The sequence below is a fragment of the Prionailurus viverrinus genome, chromosome C2 (genome assembly GCF_022837055.1).
Source record: "Prionailurus viverrinus isolate Anna chromosome C2, UM_Priviv_1.0, whole genome shotgun sequence".
Taxonomy (NCBI): domain Eukaryota; kingdom Metazoa; phylum Chordata; class Mammalia; order Carnivora; family Felidae; genus Prionailurus; species Prionailurus viverrinus.
The window spans coordinates 30,553,685-30,565,809 of record NC_062569.1 but is presented as its reverse complement, the minus strand read 5'-3'; the positions used below and the strand labels follow the sequence as shown (position 1 = coordinate 30,565,809).

At 54.3% G+C, this 12,125-nt stretch overlaps 1 protein-coding gene across 1 annotated transcript in view; it reads left to right on the top strand.

The window, feature by feature from the left end:
• Nucleotides 1-11,625, top strand: part of KY (kyphoscoliosis peptidase) — a 46,127-nt gene extending 34,502 nt beyond the window's left edge. The window contains exons 9-11 of the mRNA XM_047873964.1: nucleotides 1,894-2,082; nucleotides 3,348-3,538; nucleotides 7,233-11,625. Of these exons, the coding sequence (XP_047729920.1) occupies nucleotides 1,894-2,082; nucleotides 3,348-3,538; nucleotides 7,233-8,128 (1,276 nt within the window). The 3' untranslated portion in view covers nucleotides 8,129-11,625. The remainder of the gene's footprint in view (nucleotides 1-1,893; nucleotides 2,083-3,347; nucleotides 3,539-7,232) is intronic.
• Nucleotides 11,626-12,125: the final 500 nt, after the last annotated feature.

Sequence of the window (12,125 nt, the reverse complement as noted above, 5' to 3'; positions counted from 1 at the left end):
CTGGGAGGCCTGGACCCGCTTCTGTGAGGCCGCAGGCAGAAGGGCAGGCCTGCCCCCTGCAGAGGAGGAAAGCTCAAGCAGACATGGGAGCAGCGGTTGTCATGTGCAGGCAAAGCAGCACCTTGGCAGGGTGGGAGGTGGAAACGCGCAGGCTCCCCATGTCGGCTTCACAGACTTTCTCAACAAATGACAAGTAACATTTAGATACATAATATTTCATCCAATATTCTGATGTGGGGTTTTTTGGGGGTTTTTTTGGTTATTTTTTTTGTTTTTTGGTTTTTTTTTAGAGAGAGAGAGAGAACATGAGCAGGGCAGGGGCAGAGAGAGAGAGGGAGAGAGAAAAAAATCCCAAGCAGGCTCCCCACTGTCAGCACAGAGCCTGATGCTGGGCTCAAACTCACAAACCCCGAGATCATGACCTGAGCCAAAACCAAGACTCCGCGCTTAACCAGCTGAGCCACCCAGGTGCCCCCAATATTCGAATTGCTAATCAAACATATATTTTTAGAGGGAAAATTTCCCGTTCCTGTGATGAATGCAGAACCATTCCCCCTGCTGGTTACCTGGAGAGGCTGCGTGGCCCTCTTTTGGAAGGCCCCTGAGCCTGCAGGCCTGGTCTGCAGAAGGACCCTGGCCCTGGCCACCAGGGACCACCGGGCCTGATCCACACCCACAGTACAGAATTGCTTCATATGAGGGGAGTGCAGACTCAGCGGGGACCTTGCATGATACTCAAAGGAGCTACATTTGAGGGGCCACCATGAACGTCCTGGATAGCATGCACTGTGTGTTTATTATACCCATCTGCCACAAGTGAAGGAAAAGGGTCATGAAGAAGGAGCACCTTTCTCTAATTCACACAAAGGCCCCCAGGAGAGCTAGCACAGGGTGTCCCCGGGGTCAGAGTAGCGGTCTACACTGGTAACTGCCATGCAGTGGGCAGGGCCACTGAAGAGGAAGTCCAGCTGGTCATGGAGGGACTCTCAGGGCTCTTGCTTTGGCCTTGGGGTGGTGCCTCAGGGTTTCAGCTGTAAATGCCCAGGTTGTAGCCTGCATGATTTCTGTGGTCCCCACAGGTGACCAGCATCCATCCCCCCACTGTCCAGGCCACAAAAAGTGGTGCCACCTAGGTTGTGAGCTCTGGGGGAACACATTCTCAGGAGAGTGGAAAGCTCAGGTTGAGTGAGCAGTCAACATTTTCACCCCCAAAGGACATCCACAGGGGACTCTGAAACTGCGGCCAGGGCAATCAGTCATCAAATGAGCTTAATGCACCGCAGTGGCCCTGGCAGTCAGCCCTGAGTAATCTTAGCAACGGGCCGGTCCTCTCCCAGTCAGGGCTGGAGACACTGGCTGCCCCACCCCAGGTGTCCCCACACAGGTGTCCTAGGGCAGTGTCCGCTTTCTTCTGTACTCTCACATCCAGCACCCCTCCCTGATACTGGTCACCTAGACCAGCTCCTCAGTCACCTGTTTAGAGCCTCTGGTTCTTCAAGAACATCGTCATTTCCTGGGTTTCCATGTTCTTGGGGTGACCCTCACCATTGCACCCACTGTCCTCCGGAAGAGCTGCAGGTGAAGCACCAGGCAGGTTCAGTCCAGGGAAGGATGTTTCAGGAGTCTTTAGGGATGCACAGGCAGTAGGGACTAAAGCCAGTCTGTGCAGGTAGGACCCACCGACCCTGTGTCCCCCTATCCCCCAGCCCTGGAAATAAAAGCCCTCAGGCCATCTGTATGTGGCTTGTGAAAGGCAGGGAAAAGGAAGGGGGGGGGCAGGGAACTGACGGACAGCAGATATGTCTGAGGCCTGGGGCTGTGGACAGACAGACTTGTGGGGGAGGGGCAGCGCCAGCAGGAGCCCACCTCTCAGACCCCCTGTCCCACCCTCAGGATCGCTGGAGTGCAGTGCATGACCGTGCCTGGCTACTCCAAGGGCTTTGGCTACCAGACAGGACAGAGCTTCTCGGGGGAGTTTGACCATGCCTGGAATGCTGTGTACCTGGAGGGGAGATGGCACCTGCTGGACAGCACCTGGGGCAGCGGCCTGGTGGACTCTGCCACCTCCAAATTCACCTTCCTGTAAGTATAAATCTCAGTTCTGTTGCCTGTCTGCTTGGTGGACATGGGGGAGGTGCCAGGTTGAAGCAGCGGGTAGACAAGCCAGGTGGATGGGGAAGGTGGGCTCTGCTTGCTGCTGGCCACTCCCGCCCTTCCTCCAGCTCTGAGATGAGCCAGCTCCAAGCCGACAGTAAGGGTCCAGACATTTCTGTCACCTCACCCTCCACCTGCGAAAATCCCTCCTCTGGCTCCCCGTTGCCCCCTCCACCCAAGTTCTAAAAGCCCAGCATTTGCCCACAGGCCGTATGGGAGAGGAAAGGGGGGGCTGAGAAACTTCTTTAGCAGTCTGTAGATTCCCTTCAGGCCTTTGGCCCATTGACCGTGTTACAGCTCTCACTGGGATGCCAGAATTCTCTTCCTGGTGTTTGCTTCCACCAGACACCAGGGTTCCTCCTCCTCCTCTCTGGGCTGAATGCAGCCACATCATATCTGTGCGGAAGGGGTTATGGCTTGTAGGAAGGGATGCTGTGGGTGCACAGAGTCACCGCGAGACACGGTGGGGCAGGGTGGAGGGTGCAGGGCGCTGGAGCATGTCTGTTCTCCAAGGCTTTGACCAACTGTGGTTTTAACCTAAGGCCGTGACATTCATCCTGGATCATAAACTCTCTCTGCAGCTCAGATTCTTTTTTATTCAGAAAAATGAGAGCACTGTCTCTGATTTTTGCAGTTTAAATCTCTACAGTTCTGCACACAGACCAAATATAAGCCAAGAGTGAAGCATCCCCATCTCAGATGAACCTCCCAATTCTTCTCTTGTTCCCTATCACTAACCTCTAGAGAGCCATGTCTCATTGGCCCCAGGGACCAGAGGAAGGCTGCCCACCCAAGACCTTCCCTGCCTGCCGGCCCTCCACCCCACTAGCTGCACCTGATCCATTGGTTATGCCTTTGCTCCCTCAAATCTCTGTTTGGCTTTGAGACTAGCAGGAGCCCATCCCCCACCTAGACAGCCCCAGTGGACTATGGCCTTCTCTTAAAAGGGGCCTCAGATCCTGCCATGGCTCCTATTTCTGGAAGCAGCCACTGAGGGGCCATCTGCAGTGCCCATGTTAAGACTGGAGATAGTGGCCCTTCCACTGGGTTGTTGGCAGGGCCCCTACTGTGGATATGCTAGGCAAAAGAAGGCCCCAGAGATCCCCCTGTGAGCCCCTGCCTCCTTCTCCACAGAGCTGAGGCCTATCACCCCACATGGCTACTGACCAGCTTCCCCCTTCCCCAACCTCTAGCTACAATGAATTCTACTTCCTCACCCATCCTGCACTGTTCATCGAGGACCATTTCCCAGACAACAAGAACTGGCAACTGCTCAAACCTCCTCAATCTCTGAAGCAGTTTGAGAGCAACATGTACCACAAGAGTGAATTCTACAACAAAGGGATGCTGAGTGCCCACCCAGAGACTTCGGTGATCAAAACAGGTAAGCCCAGAGCAGGTGGCCAGTGGGGTAGCAGCAGGGACAGAGCAGCCTGCTCTGTACCTCAAGGCATCCGGGCCCCCAGGGGACTGCCAGGGCCCGTGAGCTTGCTGTAAGCTATATGTATGTGCAGGTGCTACTAAGGCAGCCAAGGCCAACAGGGTATCAGGGCAGGACGCAGCCATAGGTCACATTTGCAGGGACAGATGCCTGAGCACACCTACGCATCCTTGCGTAGGAAGTCCTTGGGTTTCCCTAGCCCCTGAGGGCCACACTCACACCCCAACCTGTCAGCAAGTCAGGACTGAAGGGTCCGTAGCTAGGTGAGTCTCTCCCAGTGCCCACAGCAGGGAAAGGACTGCCTCAGGCCTGGCTGTACCCACCTCCCAGTTCAGGTCCTCGACAGAAGCTCACTAGCCTGCTCTGTTGTTCCGACCTCCTGGAAAAGAGGACGTGTTGGCCCAGCCAAGCTGGGATCTGTGTGTCAGTGGTCTAACCGGCTAGTGGGGGAGCAATGGGGGTCTCCCAGGACAGAGAACTGGGGGAGGCTTTGTTACGGGGAGTGGCTGCCGAGCTGGGTCTTGGGAGCTGGAAGAGAGCAGGTATCACGGTACACAGGGACAGACATGCACTGGCAGGACACAGCAAGCCCTCCAGCACCCCTAGGCTAGGGCTGGCTCCAGAGGAACAGCCTGGCTTCCTCGGCGCCCTTCCCTCACTAGCCCAAATGCCCCTTGGCTCTGCTTCCCTCCTGGAGGCAGAGTCCAGCCTTTCCCAGCCAACTTCCCTGGGAGTAGGCAGTGCAGGACACCCAGCTGAGCTGTCCCATGGCTGACCTGGACTGACCTTTGCTCCCCGGATCCCCACAGCGGCCTCGGGCACCCAGCCGGGTGTGTTTGTGCGCTCTGAGGTTTACGGGGGCCACCTGTATGTTGAGGGGAGGGGAGGCCACAGAACTGTGGTCACAAGCCTCACAGGGCCGACTCCAGAGGACTTTGTCTTATGTATGTTCAAGGCCCTCGTGCCTGGTCTGGGGCTGGGAACATAACCTGGACACACTACAGGGCCCAGCACAACCCTGTCAATGCACCTGCCCCCACCCAGCCACCCACCCACCACACACTTTAGCAAAGTGCTAAAGGACTGCTGGTCAGCACCATCTCTGCTGCATGGGGCCTGGGAAGACCTGAGCTCACACTGGCTGTTAGCACAGAGAGGTCTGTGCGCGGGTCTGTGGGTGAGCCCCACCCCACACTGCCCAGTGATAGGGGTGCAGGGAGCACAGGTGTCCCCACACTCCTTCCAACTGATTTGTCCCTTCCACCTCACAATGGTTGCCGTAACCAGTCTGCTGAGCTCTGGGCTACTTTTTTAAAACTACAAATACCTGGAGGCTCCTGCTGTTACAATAACAGCATGAGGTTGCTGTCTTTGAGAATGCATTTCCGTGCTTATATCCGATGGGGAGCCTGGTTGGTCTGTTGTGGCCCATGGAACCACAGGGAAGAATGGACCAGGCTACAGCAACATCAAATTAATAGTGGAGTAGAACTTGCCTTTGCAAGAGACACAGAACTGTAAACATTGGGTTTCTTAATATACAGTAATCTCAAATTTGATTCCATATTCATGATGCATATTTAAAGAATTTTTGTTTGTTGGAGCTAGTTTTGTTAAGAGTGGGGACGGGAAGAAAGCAGAAGAGGGAAACAGGTGGGCAAAAGCAGGGAAGGAAGAGGACACAGGATGTAGGGGGTGGAATACCACTGAGATGGATGAGAGGAGGTGGAGGGAAAAGGGATGCAGGGGTGGGTCACAGGCTCCTGCAGAGTCCCTGGAGTCACCAGCCCTTATTTCAAGTCTTCCAGCCATTCAGCCCACCTTTGCCTAGAATCTGCTGGGCCAGGCACCCTGGTCCTTTCCCTGCACAGTCAGGAAAGGAGGCAGGAGTGCAGTTCCCCACAGCCCCACCCCTGCAGGGAAGACAGACACTGCAGAGAACTAATTCATTGCACTGGTGCTAAGTTTCCTGAAGGAGATGCAGAGCTACAAGAGAGGCTTCCGGGGAGCTCAACGTCACTTGAGGGCTGGGAAAAAGGCTTTTTTTTTTTTTTTTTGCATTCTTTGCAGTCAGACATTATACTAAGGTCTTACCTGGTTTGGAGGAAAGCAGTGGAGGGAAGAAGACTGTGAAGGCTACTGGATGTGAGGAGGTGTGCCCTGGAGGATGTGAGAGAATGCCCTGTGGTCCCCAAAAGGAGGGTCTTGACTCAGGCCAGGCAGGAGGGACAGGTCTCTCACTGGTCTCCAGTTTGATGGTGACCCACACAAGTGAGCCCAAGAGTGACCAGGTATTTTCCTCGGGGTCCTCGGGCAGCCATGTGGAGGTGCTGGTTGGCACTCCACATCAGACATGAATTCCACAGGATCTCACCAGCCAACTCTCATGCAAGATGGAACAGACTGGATCTGTGAGCAGTTGAAGGCTGAGACAGCTTCTGCCCGCTGAATTGGCTTAGAAGAGGAAGCAAAGAGAGAGTAGAGATTCAACCAAGAGAAAGAAAGTAGACAAAGCAAATAGCACCAAAGCACAAAACACTCCACAATTGATATACTGGAAAGGAAAGGGATGGCAGCAAAGATGGGGCAGTGGTCAGCGGGCTGGGAAGAGGGCTAGGCTAGAGAGCATGGTGGGTGAAAGGGGAGAAGAGCACTTCCAGGAGGGCATGCCAGCAGTCCAGACTCTAGGAGGAAGTGACTGAAGTCTTTGGAGAGTGGGGTCAGGGGCCAGAAGAGAGTTACATGGGTGGAGGGGAACTGCAGTGGGAATGGGTTGGCAGTGGAAGGTAGGGAAAGGTTTCCGCATGGAGGAAGGTGGGTGAGGCTCTGAAAGGAGCCACCGCCCCTCCCCATGGTCCCGTGAGGCAGCGAGAACCAAGTAGGGGAATGCTCATGGGCTATAAAGCCAGAGAACTGGCCACCTGTCCCTGAAAAGGTGACGAGGACAGAGGAAGACAAAACTGGAAGGCACAGGGAGAGGCAGAAGGTGGGTAGATGCAAAAGGCCCTCCCCTTCACCTTTGACCTTTCCAGAGACACAGGAGCCACGTCCATGTGGGAGGCCTGGGTGGGGGCTCCAGGAGCTAGGAGGCAGCCCCACCCCTTGAGCACAGCCTTCGGTGGTGAACCATTCCAGCCAGGTTTTAAGGTCCTGCGTTCACCTGACAGCTGCTGACACTGTAAAGAACAGATGCCAGGAGGGGGAGGTGTGAGGCAAGACTCGAGACTGGAAAGAGACAAAGGGTGTCTCTCCAACTGGTCATGGACCCTCTCCCCTGCTCCAGAACCAGACTAAGCCTCCATGCAACCTTCATCTAATGTGAATCACCTGGGTGGCGCAAGCACATCCAGCCGGGGCAGATTTTCTCTGGAGACCCTCAGCTTTCAGCTCACTCTAAGAGAACCACCCGCAGCGCGGAGGGGAGTCCGCAGCTGGCTCACATCGTGGTCGGTGACATCACTTCGACTGCTTAAAATCCATCGTGCTGAAAGTATTTACACCATGGAAGTAGGCAGCCACTAGAAATTAGGGCTTCCCCCACCCCCACCCCTCGCCCAGAGACCCAGCTGCTAAACATTTACCACCAAATCAGCACATACTGGGCCCATCCCACCTGACCCTGGTTCTCTCTCCACAGTGAACGGGAAGGCCACTGTCACCGTTGAGAGCTGCGCCCCCACACTCTTCATGTTTATGCTCAATGGCAAGCAGGAGCATGGGCTGCTGAGCCTCAGGAAGAACGGGATGAAGCTGGACATATACCCTCCAACCGTGGGCACCCACAAGCTGCAGATCTTTGCCAAAGGCAAGTCTGACATCTACAGCTCAGTGCTGGAGTACACGCTCAAGTGCAACTACGTGGACATCAGCGTCCGGCTGCCAGCTGAGCTGCACCAGCCCGTGGGCCCCAGCTGGTTCTCGGAGCAGATGGGCATCATGAAGCCCTCCCACCCCGACCCCATCATCCACACCAGCGACGGGCGCTGCTCCATCAGCTTCGGCGTGGAGGAGGGCATCAGCGTCCTGGCTTCCCTGCACGGGGACGAAGGCCCCATCACCGAGGAGACGCAGCGGCGCTACATCTTCCAGATGCAGCGGGAGAAGCGGGCAGAGCTCAAAGTCCAGTTGCCCCAGGCCGGCAAGTTTGCCCTCAAGATCTTTGTCAAGAAGAGGCTGGAGCCAGGCAACTATGTCTTCGTCTTCAATTATCTCCTGTGCTGCACCAACACCAAGGTGAACTGGCCCATGTTCCCTGAGAGCTTTGGCAACTGGGGGCAGGACAATGAGCTGCTGGAGCCTCTGTCGGGCGTGCTTCCTGCCAACCGGAACGTCCCGTTCAAACTGAAGCTACATGGCATCGCCAAAGCCCTGGTGAAGGGGCAGGACACGTGGCCCCTGACCCTGAATCGAGAGGGCTACTGGGAGGGCAGCTGCAACACAGCCGGCTGCCAGGAAGTCTATGTCATGGTGCTGGAGAACGCCAACCACAACTTCTACTCCTACATCCTGAAATACAAAGTGAACGCCCAGTGAGGGCCGGCACCCCGGCCACACCCTCCCAGAGGGCCGAGGCCACACTTGCCCAGGGAGGGCCCAACGGGAAGTGCAGAGAGCCCTGGACACCGAGTCTGCATGAAATCACTTCTAGGCCTCTGCCCCAGTCTCTCCGCTCTGCCGCGGGAGCTGTGACGCTTCTGTTCTGATGGCTGCACTCGGTTGTGGCGGTGGCCGAGGGGACTGAGGCAAAGGCCCTTTAGAAGAAAAAGGTGCTATGTAAATCCAAGGTATTGTAAACTGTACACCCCTGCCCAGATGCCCCCTTCTCGTGTTAATGCTGTTGTTGTTTTTATAGGGCTGATGTGGGAAAGCAGGGACACAGCTCAGGCAGAAAGCTTTTCACGTGATGGTGGGAGAGTTCTCCTCTGTGCCCAAGAGGGACCTGATCTGCAAGGCTGAGTTATTCTGAATCACAGAGCCCCTTGCAGGCAGCATCAGTGTGTCTCACCAATTCCCGGACCCCCGGGAGGGTTGCACTGCCGTTTTTTTCCCAGACCTGACCGTCTTCAGCATTCCTGCTGCCTCTCGCTCCTCAAGAGCCTTAGAAAAAAGAAGGTGTGAAGAGGGAGCTGGCCGGCCCACGATGGGCTGGAGGCTCCACAATCCCTGTGCATACCTGTGATGTGGCAACAGAAAAGTTACAAGGGGACTCCCGGTGCCCACCCTTGGGTGTCTGGGGTAGAGGGCCCGGGGGTGAAAGATGCCACGTTAGCCCTGCCACCTGAGTCTAAGGGTGAGAGACCTCCTACTCTGTGCTCCCAGAGGAACCTGAGGGTCAGTTCAGTCTAGTTAGTTGGTGGCCCTCCAGGCCCTCTCAGAGCCTGACCGCAGGCCCTGGCCTGCAGCTTTCATAAGAGGCTGCTAGAGCCTTGAGGGGGCCTTGTTGGTAACCCTAAACAAAGACCTGGGCAGGGAGGCCAGGCAGGAAGTAGTGCAAATACCATAGTGCCAAGCAGACTCATGTAAAAACACGGTTCTGCCGGCCCCCAATGGTCCCTACCAGCAAAACCTGGCTGGGGTTGGGTAGGGGGACCTCCACCGGCTCTGAGAGCAGTTTCTGTGCTCGTCCATATTCCATCTCCCTTCCTTCCTTTCTCTGACATGAGAGACCCTGGGGTCCTGCCTTCCACGCTTGCTCAGCCCTGGGAGCCTCAGCTGCCCACCGGCCCTCAGCAGCACCTCAGGCCGGTGTTGCCATGGCAACAACCAAGAGGCTGGCTCCTGCAAGGGCAGCGCAAGAGGGAGGGATGGAGAGGCCTTGTGTGGTCACTGCAACACCATCCTGGCTCCTGGAGGCCCTGCAGGTGCTCCCTGTCTCCTGGCCTCTCAGCTCTGTGGCCCTTGCCTAACCCAGCACCCCCACCCTGAGAGCTGGCACTGGCCAGCACTGCCCCCACCCCCCACCATTCTAAATGTCCTCAGGCTCAGCCACAGCCAGGGCCAGCCTGATGCTCATGCCTTCATCTGCACATTTGTGTCTTCAGCAAATGTTCATGGGGCACTTAATATGCACCAGGCACTGTGCTAGATGCTGGGGTTATGGGCAGGACCAAGGGGCCCCTGCCCCTGCCATCTCAGAGCTCAGGGTGGGCAGCAGCAGCCTCCCCTGCACAGGCCTGTCTAAAGCTCCATCCCAACACATCAGGCCATCATCTCCCCGAAGATCCCCGCTGCCACCCAGCTTGGACCTGGCCCACGGCCACGTTACAGGGAAGCCCATCCTCTACCAGGCTGGGGGTCCTGGAAATGAAGGGAGTACACCACGAGGGTCTGAGCTCTGCCCTGGCCTATGTCCAGTCCTCTGGCAGGCTCCGCCACCCAGGCATTTGGCACTGCATCACTCAGGCCTGGAAAATGCACAAAGGCCCCAGAGGCGGAACTGCTATGCACTAAGACAGGAAAACAAGGGGAGTTTTTACACCCTGAAAACAGCCTCTTTTCACACCTTTGATTTTATGGGCTGAAAGAAATGTGCTGTGTTTTGTCAAAATAGTAAGTGCCTTCTGTGATTCATGTCACTCACTGGACCCAGAGCCATGGCTAGTCCTGATGAGAACGGCATGTATCTTTTTTAAAATAATATAATTAATACCTTCTGGAGCATGCAGAGAATGCCACCCAGCAAAACAGGAGCTGCCCCAGGAACCAAGACAAGGCCCAGCCTCTCAAAGTGTCTGCAGAGCAACCACGTGCCCCCCCCCCCACCTTTGTAAAGACAGCTGTAGGCACAGTAAAAAATCACCTGTATTTCTTTCCACTGAAGTAAAAATACATGAAATGAAATCCAATCTTCATGAATTTTTATACGCATGCTGCTCAGGGTAGAATTCGGGGTTGCATTTTGAAATCTTTTATTCAAATCCCCATCTTTGTCTCCTGGCGGTGGGGTCCCAGCGCCTGGTGGAATGACACGGGCGCTCCCTGGTGCCCAATGTGTGGAGCTGCCGGTGAGGAAAACTGTGAGGCTGAGTCTAACACCAGGGTTTTTACGCAGAATCTGAAATATCCTGCTGAGATGTTTGTGTTAAATCCACTGGGTGCTTTCTCGTGGAATCTCACCGCTTCCTCGTGTGCACACGGAGCACATCTTTGCTACGTACAAGCTGTGAGGTGAGCTTGGGGACTGCCTGGCAGGGTGATAAGACTCGGAATATAATATTGGGGAGTGGTTTGCCCAGGAATCACATCGTGAAATGGAAACCCTGGATATGGGACTAGAAGGGACAGCTTTCACCGCACTCATTACTTCGCCAGTGAAGGATTGAAATTGATCAATCTCAGAGCTTTGGCTGGCACGTCCTAGGGTGGCAGACCTCAGGCCACAGGCAGAAGGGTCCAGAAGGCTGGGGAGGGTCGGGCAGTGGGAGGCAAATGGGCTACAACCACAACTGCAATTACCTTCTTCTCGCTGGTTTCGGAAATGCCAGCAGCACAGCTGGACTCCCGTTTCAATCTGATTATGATCATTGTGAGTTCCCCATATGCTACATTGTCCCACCAAGACAAACTCCTCACAGCCTGCTGAGACTAAAAGGAAATAAATAGATTAACTGAAGCATGAAGGATTTAGGATAGACATAAAGAACTACTTCCTGTTTTTAAGCAGGAGAGACAAGTTGCCAAGAAAGTTTGTGAAATCCTCTTCTGAAAGGACTTGAAAAGTTTTCCCAGTGGTCTGGGTTTTAGATGCCATGCTAACTGGAAGGACTAAATTCTCTCTAAACCAGTGAATCCTTGAAATACACTAAGTGGCCCGCAGCAAACACAAGGCGAGCGAGGCTGCTGCATCCTTTGCTGTTAGCAGTGTGTTCAAAGGGGGTGTGCGTCTGTGTCCCACATCAGTTTATCTGGGGTCTATCATTTCTTTTCATTTGGAATAAGTAGCTGGAAATCTTAAGAGGTGATTACTTTTCATAACGTGTGTGTTGAGTTGTGGGGGCCAGTGGCTGTTGCGTATGCTTTCCCCACATTGTTGCTGGTGTTGTTTTTCAATAAAATTTATATTCATTTTTATCCAACAATGTAATTATCGATCTGTTCTTATCACTGCTCTCACAAGGGGGGAAATAGGAAAAAACACTTTCATGTTCAAAGGGAGCCCGGGCGGGGGGGGGGGGGTTGGAAATCAATGTCCCATCGGTGAGGTGCAAATGCAATGTCAGGCAAATAGCTATTTCACGTTAAAGAAAACATAATTGGGTTAGCTCCAGCCCCTCTCTGGCTCACATGCCTTTGAAGAACATGAAGGCAGTGTTTCTTTCACTGAATCTTGTTTAACTTGAAAATTTTAAAGTCAATCCTAATTTCTGTTATTAGGAGGAGAAAAAAAAGTACCCAAAATGCCTATCAGCCTGCTTGTTTTGTTGTTTTCACTATATATATTTCTTGATTTTCATATCCATACAGAAACTTCCAGTAGGTTACCTAAACAGACTATTCATAAATTAGACATTTAGGGAAATAGAGAAAATGA